Here is a 16,648-nt window from a genome sequence, read left to right as displayed (position 1 = left end):
TTCCTCAGTCACACTGACAACATTTCAAATGCCTAATAGCCAAATGACTACTAGATAGTGCAGATACAAAATATTTCCATCATTGCAGAAAGTTCTATTGGACGGCACTGACAAAGCCAAAAAAAAAAACAAAAAGGGGGGAGAGGGACGCAGGCAGTAGGAGCAACTCCTGATGCAGACCTGCGGGTACTGTGGTAACTTGTTCAAATCAAGTGATAAGATCTCTCTCTGAGCCTCATATCTCCTCTGTAAAATGAAGGTAAAAATAGGAACTACCTCATGGACGGCTGAGCAGAGGAAATGAGATAAGGTGTGTAAAGTCTCTAGCGGGGTGCAGAAAATGTAGAGGAACTTGAAAATGTTAATAAAATTTGAGTTTAAATTAACCCAATTCTAAAAGCCTGAAAGGCAAAAATCTTGTTATTGTCCTTTACTGGATAAGTTTATCAAGAATACCGATTTTGGAAAAGACAAGAATTTGGTTAACTTTTAGTTGAAAACAGAGCATGCAAGGGAAAATAGCAAATACCTGGATTTTAATTATTCCTTGATTTCTCTGTCCCCTGCACTCCCTAACCCATAGACCCTGGTCTTTTCCCAGTCATGTCTATCTCAGTGAATTGCTGTCTTGTCCTCTTTCCCATCTCCTTCATCCAATCCCTTTGTCTACAAAATCTTGTAGGATTTACCTCCGAAACACTCCTCCTCTCCTTTCTCACCTCTGTTTACACAGGATCATGTCATTCCTCTGCAGAAACGGTTTCGCAGCTCCCCACTGAGGCTGCCATATACAGTTGAACAGGTTGTAGTAAAACAACCCTATGCAAGAGTGCCTTTCACATTGGAGCATTGTAAAATTTATGTTTATTAAAATATGCTCTGGTAGATTCTTAGTGAAGTGATTTGTTCTAATAAAAGTATTTTACAATTTTCCAACAAAATGGAAATGTCTTGAAGAGTGGATGCCTTTTTCTAATTTGCCCAAAGGTGCCATATAGGGTAGGAATGTTTCTATTTCACTTGGAAACAAAATGCCAGCTCATCACCAGGACCTATAAAGACCAGCACAATCCAATCTCCGCCATCCTCTCCACCTTAAAATGATGCCAAGCTCCACCAAATTCTAGTCGTGTGGACCTTTGGTCAGTTTTAAAATATATCAAGCTCTTTTTTGCTATGTGTCCCACTGCACTGGCCACTTCTCTACCAAGACAGTCACAAGCCCACTGCTCCCTGCCCTTCAAAGAGCTGTGGCTCCTTGTCATCTTTCAGGCCTCTGTGTCCTGAGAGAGTGCCACTGTTATTCTAGATCACAGCCCTATGTATTTCCATAGTTTCCAGATCTCCCTGAAAACTGTAAGCTCCATGAGGGCAGGGAGCTTACTGTCTTGTTCTCCTTTCTATACTGAGATCCTCACAGGAGTGTGTGCCAGCTTGTCAGCATTATTGCCACCCTTTTCTATATTCTCCTCTTCACTGTGGGGAGAAAGTTTAGAACTCTATTTTCCAGAAGACTTTTCCCTGAATGGTTTCAGGTTAAATTCTGCCAGTGGAGACACATATGTGAGATTCCAAAGACAGATGAAAAGAAATTATACTCTCCAGAATAGCTTCAAACAGGCAGCTCAGATCACAAGGGACTGTTTTCTCTACACTTCTGGGAAAGTATCAGACAAACCTGAAAAAAATGAATATTCTATTTTTAAAAGGGGGATGAGGGTTATATCTTAAGAAGGGCAGTGGAAATGTTCCAGATTAAAAGAGGTGAAAGAGACATTACAGCTAAATGCAATCCCAAACCCGAGACTGGATCCTATAATGGAAGGTGAGAATGCTACAAAGGACATTATTGGGTGAATTGTCAAAGCTAGAATATAAACAGAAAATTAGGTAAAAGTGTTGTACCAAAGTTAAATTTACTGTTCTGGTTATGTAAAAGAATATCCCTATTCTTAGAATATACACACTAAAGTAATTGAGGTAAAGGACCATGATGTATATAATTCACCCTCAAATGATTCAGAAAAAAATTTCACATATAACATATAATTTAAATATAATATATAAAAGAGAGAAACCATCTACATAAATGATAAAGCAAATGGTGTAAAATGTTAGTAGTTGAATCTGGGTAAAGAGTATAACTGTAATCTTGAAATTATCCCCCCTCCCATGAAAGTTAAATATCCAGTCACAAAATAGTTCTAGACTGACAGCTACATGATTAAAAACAATACATTTTATACTTTTTTCTAAATAAAAAGTGATTTTACTCTTCTTGCAGAAGAACAAGATGCTCCCTGACTACGAGAAAACAACCTATCATACAGAGGGTGTCTTCCTAAACATTTAAATGCAGACATTTGTGGCTTTGCTGGCCACTGTGTCCTACAAACCAGTTTGGCACAATCACTTTTGCTGCAGATGTTGGTCTGCAGGAAGTCAGAACAGATACTGTATACTCTATAAAAATTCATTATCTAAAGAGAATAAACCAAGTTATAACCACATTCCTAAATTGCAGTATTGCACACTTTTTGCTTTGAAACAGGAAGGCCTCATGGAAATACAGTTCAGTGATGTTTTATCAAAGAGCCTTATAAATCCATATTCAAGTACTCACTTCTTAGAAGATCACTTAGAAAAGTTCCCAAATTAAATGACATAGAAGATTCCCTTAAAAATATTGCAAAACAGTAAAATGATCAGTAGTTGCCAGGTGTTGGAGGGCAGGGGGGATGAACAAGAAGAACACAGTAGGTATTTAGGGCAATTAAATTATTCTGTATGATACTATGTAATGGTGGATACATGTCATTTTACATTTGCTAAAACTCAGAATGTACAGCAACACAAGTGAACCCTAATGTAAGCTATGGACTTTAGGTAATATTGACATGTCAATGTAGGTTCATTGGTTGTAACAAATGTACCATTCCAGTGCAGGGTGTTCATAGTGAGGGAGGCTGTGCATGTGTGGCGGCAGGGGTATACGGGAACTCCGTACTTTCCACTCAATTTTGCCGTGAACCTAAAACTGCTCTGAAAAATAAAGTTGATTCAAAAAGGAAAGGGAAAAAATTATTGCATGTGTCTCTTGGAGAGGTTGGAATTTAAGGTTGGGGAGTTATTTGAAAAGCTTTTTGGCAGGCATTTTAATTCATTTCTTGAAAGATTATTGTAAATCGTATTTCTCATGCCACTGCTCTTTTAACCATCTGTCAAGCTATCTTACCTTAGAATCAAAAAATGACATTTAAATTTGAACAGAGAAGCTTATCCATATTTTACAAAATGAAATTTTCTTGGCAGAAATTTTATCTTAATCTTGGGAGTTTTACATATAAACCTAGTATACATCAAGAATCCTGTGAATTTGCCCAACAATGGACATATATTGATCACAATTTACCTCACTACAAACTAAGTTTATATATTTCTAACAGGAATATAATTTATTTGTCATATTGGAAACCAATGAACTAGTTTCATGCTCATCTCTGTCTTTTCAGAAACAAGGCTTAACACCCTACGCTAAAATAAATTCCAGGTAGATTTGTGAATTACATGTAAAATATGTAAACTTTTATATTAAAAAGATATATGAAACACACAACTATATTAATATTTTATCTTTGATTGGATTATCCATGACCCTTTTTCTTTTTCTTCTCTGTATTTTACCCATCTTCTATAGTAAGTATGTATTATTTTGTTTTTTTTAAAAGGCACAATCATGGGTAAGTTTTTCAATGAAGTAGAAATATTCAAGTACTCATACACAAAAGACACAATGGCTGCTTTATTCTGTAGAAAATTCCTAAATTATTTGCACAGAACCTTCCCTGCAAGCAGAGGGAAATACAACAAATGCCTTATTCCTCAACATTAACTCCTGTAAATGACAAATAAAATATTAACTTCAACAAGCAGTTATCTTAAAAGCCTACCTTGGCTCTTTTTTGTGGCGCGGAGGAGGTCAGCTGCTTCAGGATGAAGCTGACCGTCTCTTTCCCAGCCACTGGTTGCCAGAAACTCATTGAGGTGGACAATGAATGCAAACTTCATACATTTTGTGAGACACGTATGGCCACAGGAGTTGCTGCTGCTGCTCTGGGTGAAGAATGGAAGGGTTATGTGGTTCGAATCAGTGGTGGGAATGACAAGTTTTCTTCATGGTATCTTGACCATGGCCATGTCTGCCTGCTCCTGAGTAAGGGGCATTCCTGTTATAGACCAAGGAGGACTGCGTAAAGAAAGCACAAATTTGTTCGGGGTTGCATTGTGGATGCCAATCTGAGTATTCTCAACTTGGTCACTGTAAAAAAAGGGTAGAAAGATATTTCTGATCTCACTGATACTACTGTGCCTCATCGCCTAGGGCCCAAAAGAGCTAGCAGAATCCGCAAACTTTTCAGTGTCTCTAAAGAAGATGATGTCTGATAATATGTTTTGAGAAAGCCTGTAAACAAAGAAGGTAAGAATCCTAGGACCAAAGCACCCAAGATTCAGCGTCTTGTTACTCACACGCCGCGTCCTGCAGCACAAATGTTGGCATATTGCTCTGAAGAAACAGAGTACTAAGAAAAAAAGGAAGAGGCCAGAGACTATGCTCAAATTTTGGCCAAGAAAATGAAGGAGGCCAAAGAAAAATGCCAAGGAACAGATTGCTAAGAGACACAGGCTGTCTTCTCTGAGAGCTTCTACCTCTGAGCCCAGTCAAAATGAGGTTTTCTAAGAGTAACATATAAGATCTGACATTAAAAAAAAAAAGAGCTGGCCTTCTATAAAACTAGTTCAAATAAGTTTACAACCTGCAAAATGAGAACACTGGATAAAGTTTTTAAAAGTTGGTGCCAGATTAAAATTCAACAGAAATTTTAAATCCAAATATTATCAAGAGAATCTATTTTTAAAAGCAATATATTTTTCTAAAATATGGTATACAGAGGTCATTTGTAGTTTGATGTAAAGAAAAGAAATTTAAGCATGATTTAATTTAAAAATTAAAATAAAAATAAAAACATTTATAGTTTAGAGCCAGATAGACTTGAATTCATATTCTGATTCTGCAATTTGTATAGTCTTGTGTAAATGGCTTAACTGTTCTGTGCTTCAATTTTGTTACTAGTGAAATTTTTAAAATGGGAAAAATAACTCCTACTCCTAGAATTATGAAGATTAGGGATAATATAAGTAAAGCACATAGCAAATAGTAGGTGCTCAATAAACAGTGAATGTGGTGGTAATAGTTGTAGTAGTAAATGTTGTTATTGAAATTATTAATAAAATATAAATTTTTACCACTTATGTGAAAAAGCAGGAAATAGTAAATTGAAACTGGATATGCCTGATTCCAGTTCCCTGGCCAATTCTTGCAAAGATTCTTCCTCCATATTTGTGCTTTTCTAATGACTCTTTCCACACTTTAAGTTGAGAACAAATAAGAAATGTTCACAAGCAAGATAAACCCTATATAAACAAGCTGTCATTCAGCGCTACCACCCAACAGCACTCCTCACCTGATCTTCCTCTGACTCTGTATGGAGCCTTCCCTGACACCCATCCCCAGCCCAGATTACCCAAACCCACCCACATAAGTGCAGCCACTAAGACTGGTGGGCACCAGGACAGGTAGGCATGGCCAGATAGAACAAAGCACCTGGTTCTAGAAGAGGGGCAAGGTGGATGGAGCAAGAGCATCCTGGAGAAAAGGTCCAAACTTGCAAAGCAGTTGCCCTGCTCCATCTCAACTGGGCCTCAGCACATATAATCACTATTTATTGCATTATGACTCACACATTAGGAAACCTAAATTTGGAAATGAAACTGAGTGGCAAAGCAGCCAAAGCAGCCAAGAAACGGGGAACAGAGGCAAGAGACATGGACTTGCAGAGACCATAGGACTTGGTGCAGGGAACTGTTTCTAAAGCTTGGGTTAAACTCCTAAGGGTTGGAAAGGACAAGTAGATCTGAAAAACATTTAATAGCTTTTTGGTGTGACTTGAAGTTATAAAATGGCCTCTTCCCTGCCATGTACACCTTCTTAAACAAACCTTTTCTTCCCCTTCTTCTCTCCCGCTTTCTCAAAGTACTAAACTGTTTTCCTGTCATTTTTTTCCCATATCATCTCTAGCATATCTTCACCTTATTTTCTCCTAGCCTCTCCTTTCCTGCAGGAAACTCCTGATACACATTCTACTTTCCCAGAAATTGAGTATGATGCATATGTATAGAAATAAAAATATGTACATTGTGGATTTGAAGACTTGAAATCTTCCACTTTGGGATAAGTTTAGGGTGGAAAGAAAAGATAGTGTGAATTAGTCTTATTTATTTATATATCAATTCACTCATTTATTCAAAAATATCTATCGACTGCTATGAGCTAGGTATTGTTTTTAGAGTTGGGGATGGCAGAGTTGTAGGAAGACAGACAAGAACCATGTCTTCATGGAGCCTACATTCTAGCAAGAGGAGAAAACACAGATAATAAACAAAATAATTGCAGACAGTGATGAGTGCAATAAAGGAAATAAACATGGTAAATACCATGACATCACTTAGGGCTGTTTAGGGTGAGAGGTACTTTAGCCCCATAATATTTATCAATCCCACCACCACTACTAGTCTTTGAGAAGGACAATTGGCAGTCTCTCCATCTCATGTAAATTGCTATACAAATACATCTTCAAGACAAATATCCTAGCCACTAGCCCCTTCCGCTATCACATACTCTCAACCAGATAATTGACCCTAAACTACTCTCCTATAAAAGTTCTGGAGCCATCACAGGGTATTGAATGGACAGTAACTATCTATTTTAGATAGGATGGTTCATACAGCCTCTCTAAGGAGATGACAATTCAGTGGAAAACTGAGAGAGGGGACTCTTGGAAGAGCTAGGGAAAATTGTTCTAGGCCAAGGAAGCAACATGTGAAGGCCCTGAGGCAGAAATAGTCTATAGTGAACTTGGACTATAAAGATCAGTGTGGCTGAGGGAGGAGCAGTTATAACAATTTGAGTGAGGTAGGCAGAGACCAGAAGAGTTCTGGCCTGAACCAGAAGGGCTTGAATTGAAGGGTTTAAGCAGAAGCATGATTCTATTTGATCCACAGTTTCAACAAATTTAACTCAGAATGGAAAGCAAAAGTAGAAGCAGGAAGATCTCTCAGTAGGTCACTGTAGTAGCTCAGGGGAAGATGATGATAGCTGGGACCAGGGTGGCAGCTTTGGGAAGAAAGAGAAATGGGCAAGAGAGGTATATATAGAAGACAAAACAAGTAGGACTTGCTAACTGACTTCAAGAAGGCGAGAGAATGGAAGTAGTGAAGAATTCCTAGATTTAGGCTTGATCAGTAGGGATGATTGTTGCCCCATTTACTGGGATAAAGATGTCTGGGAAAAGAGCTGCTTTGAGAAAATGGGAGGAGAATCAAGAATCACTTAACATATTTAGTTGGAAATACATGTTAGTGATACCAAGTAGTGATGTCTAGAGTAAGGGGAGAGATCAGGACTGAAAATCTGAATTTGGGCATTGTCCACAGAGAGATGGGGAATGAGAGTACAGTAAGGGATGCTCTCAAGAAATTTATTAGAATAAAACCTTCCAAAACCAAGGATCTAAAGATAAATGAATATAATCTAATAAAGAAATAGTGCTTTATGAACAAAGATATTTATTACAGTATAATTTAGAATATAAATAAATGGAGAAACACTAAATGTCTATTCGGGATCAGTTGAGTATTTTGTCACAATGAAATATTATTCAATAATTAAAAATCTTGGGGATGTAAAGTCCAGTATAGGAAATATAGTCAATAATATTGCAAAAACTATGTGTAGTCCCAGGTGGGTACTAGACTTATCGGGTGGATCACTTCATAAATTATATAAATGTTTAACCACTACACTGTACACCTGCAACTAATATAAAATAATATTGAATGTTAACTATAATTGAAAAATAAATAAAAAGAAACCAAGAAAAAAAGTCTTTACTAAAACTTCTTGATAAGAAAAAGATATGTTTATATTATAATTCTAAGTGGGAAAAAACACTACAAACTTGTGTACATAGCATGATAACTATATAAAAAATATACAAAAGACAAAAAGGGAACATATGAAAGGTTAATCATAGTCATTCTTATTCTCAGTCTTTTCCATATTTTCTGCAATTCCCATTCTATTAATCAGCTTCGGCGAGGCTTATGCTAAAGTAACAAGTAGCCTCAGAATTTCAATAGCTTAACACATAAAATTTGTTTCTTGTTCACCCACAGTCTGCTATAGGTCAGGTATAGTAGATAATAAAAATGGCCACTATCAATACTTTCTCTCCCTATACTATATGCTACTCTCTGCATCAAGAATAGGAGTCTAATTCCCCTCCCTTGGAAACTGGACTGGTCTTGGTGACGTGCCTTGACCAATAAAATATGGCAGCATGATGGTTCAAGACATCCATGTCATAAGAAGCCTTTCAAGGAGCAGCCAGTCAGCTCAGTTGGTTAGAACGCATGCTCTTGACAACAAGGTTGTCAATTCAATTCCCATACAGTATGGTGGGCTGTGCCCCCTGCAACTAGATTGAAAACTGTGACTGGACTTGGAGCTGAGCTGTGCCCTCCACTACTAGACTGAAGGACAACAACTTGACTTGGAGCTGATGGGTACTGGAAAAAAACACACTGTTACCCAATAAAACTAAAAAAGAAGAAGAAGAAGCCTTTCAATTCCTCCTGGGTCTCTTGGAACACACACTCTTAGGATGCTTCCTCTTAGAGCCCAGGACCCATGCAATGAGAAGCCTAAGCCACATAGGTGCTCTGGTTAACAGCTCTAGAGCACCCAGTCAATAACAGCATCAGTTCTAGCCAGACGAGTGGAGTGAAACATTTGGACACCTAGCTCAGGTGAGTTGTTAGATGACTGCAGCTCCAGCCCACAACCAAACTGCAATAGTATGAGACACTCCAAGTGAGAACTGCACCACTGAGCCCAGTGAGCTCACACAGAACCATAGAAATAATAGTAAATTGTTATTTCAAGCCAGTAAGTTTTGAAGTGATTTGACACACAGAAATCAGTAACCAGAACTCTGACGACTCTCCAAGATAGCCGACATCTGTGCACTGACTGAGGGATCCAGGCTGCTTTACGCTTTGTGGCTCCACTGTCTCAGTACCTGGCCCCCACTATCATACTGAAGGGGAAGGTAGAGCTGAAAGTTCACGCAGGACTTTTCACTGCCTCAGCTCAGAAGAGACACATGTCATTTTTGCTCACAGCCTATTGGTCAGCACCAGGTGAGCTAGGAAGTATAGTCTCTTGTGCATCCAGGAAGGAGAAAAAAATGATGTACTGGTGAACACTGATAATGTCTACCATGGCTTTATGTTACTTTCACTTTTTAATTGTGAAATATTGAAACCACATAACCCCAGGACAGTTGGCAAGCCACCTCAGGACCATGAAGGAAGTCTGCCCTCGGATGCAGCTCATACAATAGAAGCCAGAAAAGAGAGAGGAAGAGAAACGAGACCTTAACGCCATCAAGACTTACCTATAGCCTGAACAATCTCTGGCCTTTTCAGGTGTGATGATGAATTCCCTTCATTGTTTAAGTCGATGTAAGTTGGGTTTTCTGTTGATTTCAACCAAAGACTCCTAATGCATAATACCAACACTCTGATCCAGCCACCTTGAATCACTTCCAATTCTCTAAAATACATGTGTTTTCATTTCAAAATATGCTTAAACCCAGCCCAAATATGGAGAATGATCACCATAAAAGGCATGATCTGGGACCCTGTTGTCACGACTGAAGAACAAAAATCACCATCGGCAGCATCTAGGAAAATTTTTAAAATTGAGAACATTGCAGCTGTTGAGAAATGTCAATCCTTAAGTGTTAACTTGTAGATATCTGTAATTTTAGGGCATCTAAGTTGATAATGTCCATGGGCAGCCCTCTGAGGTCCAAGCTTCTCTCAAAACTATCTGCTGAGGCTGGGCAACCTTCCAAGGTTGGGCACCCCTTGGAAGTGTAAAAACACTCATCAGCAGCCTGAGAGAGCCTGCATGGAAAGCATGTGGATAGAAAAACTCCTGTTGAGCCAAAGTTATGCTTCTAACTTCCTGATGTGGTCATATGAATGGGGAAGTGTGTGTCCCTCTGAGTATGCTCAACACAGCTCCAACCAGTGTGGCTGAGTTAACTGGAAAGGGTTTCAAAGTAACAGAGAAACATTTTCAATCAGGGGAGCCAGACTCTCCCTTTGTATTATAATTCTCTTATCTTCTCAACATGTTCAAACAGCTAGAGAAGCCTCCAAGACAAGTAATATAACAACATTTAAAAATTACCAACGGAGATCTTCCAGAAATAGTGTAGTAAATGAAACACTTGGTGTTCTCAGTCATAACAATCCATTTTTCTTGGGTCACTATTTTATTTTTCCCCTCTCTCCTTCAGCCCTCTTGGTGTTGACAAAAACTGAGGTGTTCAACATGAACTTTTTAGACTTCAGTAGCAATGATGGATGAAGTAGATCGATTAAACATAAAAAAATTTTGGAGTTGGCAATTTGGCAAAATTGGCACACCATTTGATACACTTCAAATGCAAGCCTATCTTGATATGTACTTTGCTTATTGCAAATCTCAGAGAGCATTTATATTAGCTAATTTGTAATTCAAATCTAATTTGAAACACTAGTGTCAAAGTTAGTTTTATAAATCTCCATGAACTATTAATGAAAACCACATCTGCCTTTGTTGTTGATGGTGCTATTTTATCTCAGAAAAAAAAAAAAGAATGTAACTGTTACCTGTATACACTGAATGAAAGAATGCAATTATAGAACAGTGGTAGAAAATATATACAGAAAGTAGGCAAATGACTCATAAGCACAAGCCCTGAAATAGCTCAGCATTGTATATGTGTGACAGATCTGCCAACAACTAATGTAACAGAATAATGATTCACTTGGGACTAGATTTATTTAAAGTTCCTACAAAGTACACCTACATATGTAGTACCAGAAATGCCACTGAATTTCAGCGAACATGACTATCAACGTACAGGGGGAAAAGCAAGGAAGTCAGCCACTGGTAAATTCCACAGCACCAGCTGCCCCTTCTTTAATGAGTTCCCCGCCCCCTTGCTTTATCCATCCCCTGCCTTTCTGGAGAGCACAAGTGTTCAGTGGTTACGGCCCTGGGGCCACGTCTCTGGCTGAGGCTGAGGCAGATCTCCCTGGTTCCCCTTTCTTCTCTTCTGCAGGGCTCAGGCTGCTGAGGGCCCTTCCATCTTACAAGCCAGCACCACTCATTTTCTCTCTGGCTTCACTTCTCCCCTCAGGGCTGGAGATACAGGTTTGTTTGCTTTATCTAGTCTCTGTTCCTCCCTCACATAAGCACATGTGTCCTTTCCATGCCAAGGCTTTATTGTGGATCAGCTCATGGAAGTGGGCAGGGAAAGAGCAACAAGTACGGGGGGGAGCCTCAGGGCTCAAGAAATCTTACCAGGCTCTCACTTTCCGCGTCCTGGCCGAAATCCCTGACTCTCGGAAGTCCCAGGGCCTCTGCATACTCTTGAGTTCTCTGTGCTGGATTGTATCATGAGCATGGAGCTCACCTCTCCCCTGCATTTGTTTTACCACCTATGTGACCTTGGACACGTTACTGAACCCCTTTAAGCCTCAATTTCCTCACCCATCAGGTTGTGGTGAGGTTTAAGAGACATAGTCCACTTAGCAAAGTTCTCAGTACATAGTAAGAATTAACATCAGGACTCTTGCCAACATCTGGTAGCTACAATCCAGCGCCTAAAGGGGTGATGCCTGGCACAGCAGGGGCCTCCTGGACTTTATTCCATCAGCACAGCCAGCATCGATTTCAATTGCTAAGTGCCTGTGCTATCCTGGTTGCTAAACATTTTTAATCTTAATGTTGGTTGTACTATGCGTACTGAAAGCAAAGTCATACAGAGAAGTGTGTGTATTGGGTCTTTAAAGCACAGCGGGGTGAGACAGGAATCATAAGAATAAGCATGGAGGGTTGGGAGGGTACAGAATGGCAAGTGGTGTCTTTTGTCTGTAACATGATAGGAAAACAGGATCCTAATGTCTTATGATATAACAGACAAATGAAGGGAAGATTGTTGTGTTAGTTTTCTGTGGCTGCATAACAATGCCACACACTGGGCTTAAAAACAAAAGAAATTTATTCTCTCACAATTTGGGAGGCCAGACATCTGAACTCCCTCTGAAGGTGTTGGCAGGGCCATGCTCCACTGAAAACTCTAGAAGAGAATGCTTCCTTGTCTCTTCTAATGTCTACTGGCTCCAGGCATTCATTGGCTTGTGGCAGCATAACTCCAGTCTCTGCCTCCGTCTTCACATGGTCTTGCCCCTTTGAGTCTCTGTGCCTCAAATCTCCCTCTGCTTTTCTCTTGTAAAGACATCTGTCATTGGAGTTAGGGCCCACCCTAAGTCCAAGATGATCTCATGTTGAGATCTGTAATGTAATTACATCTGAAAAGAACTTTTTTCCAAATAAGATCAAATTCACAGGTTCTAGAGGTTAAGACTTCAAGATATCTTTCGGGGGACCACTATTCTGTATCAACCCAATACAATTATACATAAAAGCAGAGGCCTTTGCACACAGAGGGCATTTAATGAATACTGTGGCTGTTACATGTCTTCATTATGCTTGATGATCTTCAGAAGACTAACTCTGCATTGAAAAGAATAATGTGGGAGGCTTGGTGTTTACCCAGAAATGTTCCTCAGCACCATTCTACTGCTCTGGCTCCAGGGTGGAACCTGTCTTTTTCAGCTTCTAGAGGCTGCCACATTCTTTAGCTCATGCCTGTCCCCTTCCCCCACCACCTCACTCCCACCTCTGCTTAAGTCATCACATCTTCCTTTCCTTTTATAAGGACCCTTATGATTACATTGACCCCACCAGATAATCATATGTGTACCTGAGGAAATGCTGCTTTAGCTGGCACAGTTTTACACCTTACCAAAGTATCACCCAGTAGAGAAAGATACCAGAATACCAATTCAGAATAAGGAAATGCCAAATGGCAATAGGAAGAATGTCATAAAAGTATCAGAAATTTAAGAATATGGACTATGCTGATTCCTGGAAAGGCTCTATTCACAACACAAAGTAGAAAGAGTATACAGAATTGTTCATACTGATTACATGTTATTTAAGGGATAATAAATTAATGAAGAGTTGGATAGAGTTCTAAGTTTTCTACAAAGTCTGTGAAGTTTATTCAAACATGCTTGTGCTTCTGGCAACAGCTTCCAGTCTCCAATCTTGAACAGAGTTGCTCAGAACTACCCAGAATGTCCTCCACTCACTACTTTTGGCTTGCCTCTTTCTGCTCCTGTCTTCACTGGGTTTCTGATCCCATTCCTCTCAGCTTCAGCTCTCTTTAACCTACCCCATTGCTACCTTGTTCAGTTGACCTGTTAAAATAAAATTCCAGAGTTCACTGGCAGTCCAAGCCAAGCTGGGAGTCTTGGCTCCCCCTTCACAGCTGTGGGTGAAAAGCTCAGACTTGCTGCCCCGGTTGCTCAGGGTCAGACAGTCAGGCAGCCCACTAGGGTCAGACAAGCCAGGCCAGCCCACCAGGGTCAGACAAGCCAGGCCAGCCCACCAGGCTTCACCTCCAAGTAGGGTATCAGAGAAAGAGATGATAATTTCTTTCCATAAACACGTTGCCTGAAAAAAGTTACAAGTTATTTACCAATCAGCATAAGAAAAACTGCTTCGGTCAGAAATTTTTCACAGCAACGGAAATCTTACAGCTGACACTAAATGTTGTGATTCGGAAAGGATATTATCCAATGGACACCTTGATGGAGAAAAACAAACAAACAAACAACCATGTCCTTCAGGAGCCTGGAAGACAACACGGTTCTGATGTATAATTATCCATTATATCAAACTATACAGTGTGGGGTCAGGGGAGGGCAGAATAGCATAACGATTTTAAAACACAGGTTCTGGATCCAGATTTTCTGGGCTCAAACCCCATCTCTGCCATTTATGGCCTGCTGCTTTTGGATAAGTCACTTAACTGCTCTTTATCTTTGTTTCTACATCTGCTCTGTCGGGATAATAATAGTACCTACCTTATTAGGTTGTTTTGAATAGTAAATGAATAAACATATAAAAAGCACTTAGAACAGTGCTGGGGATGCTGCAAGCTTTCAGTGTGCGTTAACTACTATCATTTTTACTGGAATGTGTCCAACTCTGTACATCATTGCTATTGGAAACTGCTTATATAGCCCATTTGGCTTCTTAAGCAAGTGGCACCCATGAATCGACCCTCACAGAGCAATGAAATTGTGTCTGTCGATACAGAGCTCTGCAAAAGTATCTTGGTGTTTGCTGGGTAGGAGGCTGAAACACATTCTGTCTGGTACATGGTTTGTTGGTGAGGCAAGGTGCAAACGAGACCACAGCTATAGAGTTAAATACATTCATTCATTTTATTCTATGACCCCAAACTGAAGTTTTTGCTTCTCAACCATCTCTGAGATATATCACTGGCCCTAAGGATGTCTGGTCACCATTATTAGCTATTTTTGCACTAAGGGCACTATTATTAAAGTAATTGCCACAGCTTCGTGGGCAACATATAATGGGTCATTAGGATCCCCTTCCTGAATTAATAAGAATGCATTTTACCATCATCCACACGATTGAATAAATGTACTTCAAAGAAGACAGAGAGGAAAAGAATCTCTATAAGGGCATACTGACGCACAACTTCAAATTGTTTTGAAGTGTAGCAAAATATTCCATAAAAAGAGGCAGAGATAGGCCCACCTGCATAAACTTGGATAAGTTACTTTCACTACATCAATCGAGGTTTCAATTTCCTTATCAGCAAAGTAGGGAGGGAGACAGTGAGCTAGATCAGCCTTATGGGAAGAGCAAATCCTTTCTTACATGGAATATCCAGAATCTCACATGACACATTAGAACACTATCCTAGAGGATCTGTAATGAGGAATGTCTCTTTTACTATGGCCCCAGGGCATCAGCAGCTATTCACCAGGCTCAGACAAAGGTTCCTTTCCAAGTCTCACAGAACACTACGTCCCCTCAGCCCTTCTTTATGCCCTTGGGTCTAGGTATTATGTCCGTTTAGGCTATTCCAATTTACAGACTCTAATACATTATGAATATGAATATTTATGCATAAGCTTGGAGGCAGAGAGAGGAGAGCCCCTAAGTATTCCATATTGGTTTGGAACTCATCTTAAGCCTCCATTCAATTCTTCTGGGTCCTTTATCTTGATACAACCTGGGTGATGGTCTCTGGGACATTTAATGCCCTTTCTGGATTAATCTCACTGCATTCCCTCTCAGGCATTCTGCATCCCCACCCTACCTCCAGCACCATCACTGCTCAGGAGAATTGCCTCAGTGCTACTGGATTTCCTTCTCTACAGAAAACAGTATAGTGGTTCCTCCACAGTGGCTGCACCATTTTACATTCGAAGCAGCAATGCACAAGAGTTCCACTTTCTTCACACTCACACCAACATTTGTTGTTTTCTTATTTCTTTTAATAGCCATCGTAATGAATGTGAAATGCCAGCAAATAATTTGGGTGGGAGGGCTTGCCAACACAACCTAACTAGACACCTGCTTCCCAGACTGTTTAATGCTACAGTCAGAGAGTGTCCCTCAAACCCACCTCAGGCATCTACCATCTATCTACTTCTGTTACTATCCAAGCTCTTATGTCACAGATCCAAATGACTCCACAGCATTCGCTTATTACCCTCCCAAGCTCCTCTTGCTCCTGAAAAGTAGGCTCTATCTGTCCCACACATTATGTCCTTAATGACTTCCCTGATACCTTGAAAAAAATACAATAATCTGTATTTACACTTTAAAAAAATATTTTTATATAATAGCTTTATTTAGGTATAATTCACACTATAACAATTCACCCTTTAAAGTAAAATATTTTTGAAGGCAACTTTCTGGTTCCTAGGGGGATTAAGATGGTTGCCCTAAATTTATGGTCACTTTTTGGAAGAGAAGTATTTTGTGATAGAGCAATAGAATACCATTCCCTCAGCTGGACATCTACTTACAAGCATGGCCAGCTGTTTTGGTCAGGCTCTTTTGATTGATTAAAACAAAGATTCAGGTCCTTAAAAAAGTGGCATTTATGATTAAAAAAAATCTTTGTGAACAGAAAATTGGAAGCCATTGAGAATCAAATCTACCTTTTCTCTCTTTTTCTTGGGCTATACTATCTTTGTCTCTCTGTTTCTCACAACATCATTGCTTTTCTGTGTGCATCTGTTCTACTCAAAATTTGAATTGTTCTTACTGTTCATGGCTGCAATTTGAACTCTTCTTCCTTCTTTGTAGGCATGCTTTCCTTTCCTCTCCCACTGCTAACAACTGCATTCTCTCAGAGGGAAATTCTGACTGACCCAGCTTATCTTTTCCAGCTGGGCCACATAATAAGTGCTGACCAATCAATGTAATGTTGTCCAAGGATCAGGTGCCCAGCCTGGCCCATTTTACTGTGCCATGAGTGGACTGAGGTCACATAATAAAGAAACACAGCTGTCA

The 16,648-nt window shown here is 39.7% G+C and overlaps 1 protein-coding gene across 1 annotated transcript in view; it reads right to left on the bottom strand.

Moving 5' to 3' along the window:
* Positions 1 to 3,825: 3,825 nt before the first annotated feature.
* LOC117033713 (uncharacterized) overlaps positions 3,826 to 16,648 on the bottom strand; it is a 56,781-nt gene continuing 43,958 nt past the window's right edge. The window contains 2 exon segments of the mRNA XM_033125989.1: positions 3,826 to 3,845; positions 3,951 to 4,113. Coding sequence (XP_032981880.1) covers positions 3,826 to 3,845; positions 3,951 to 4,113 — 183 coding nt within the window.

The sequence above is a fragment of the Rhinolophus ferrumequinum genome, chromosome 14 (assembly GCF_004115265.2).
Source record: "Rhinolophus ferrumequinum isolate MPI-CBG mRhiFer1 chromosome 14, mRhiFer1_v1.p, whole genome shotgun sequence".
In the NCBI taxonomy this organism is placed as follows: Eukaryota; Metazoa; Chordata; class Mammalia; order Chiroptera; family Rhinolophidae; genus Rhinolophus; species Rhinolophus ferrumequinum.
Note: the sequence above shows the minus strand (reverse complement) of the source record. Positions and strands in the feature narration are given on the sequence as shown.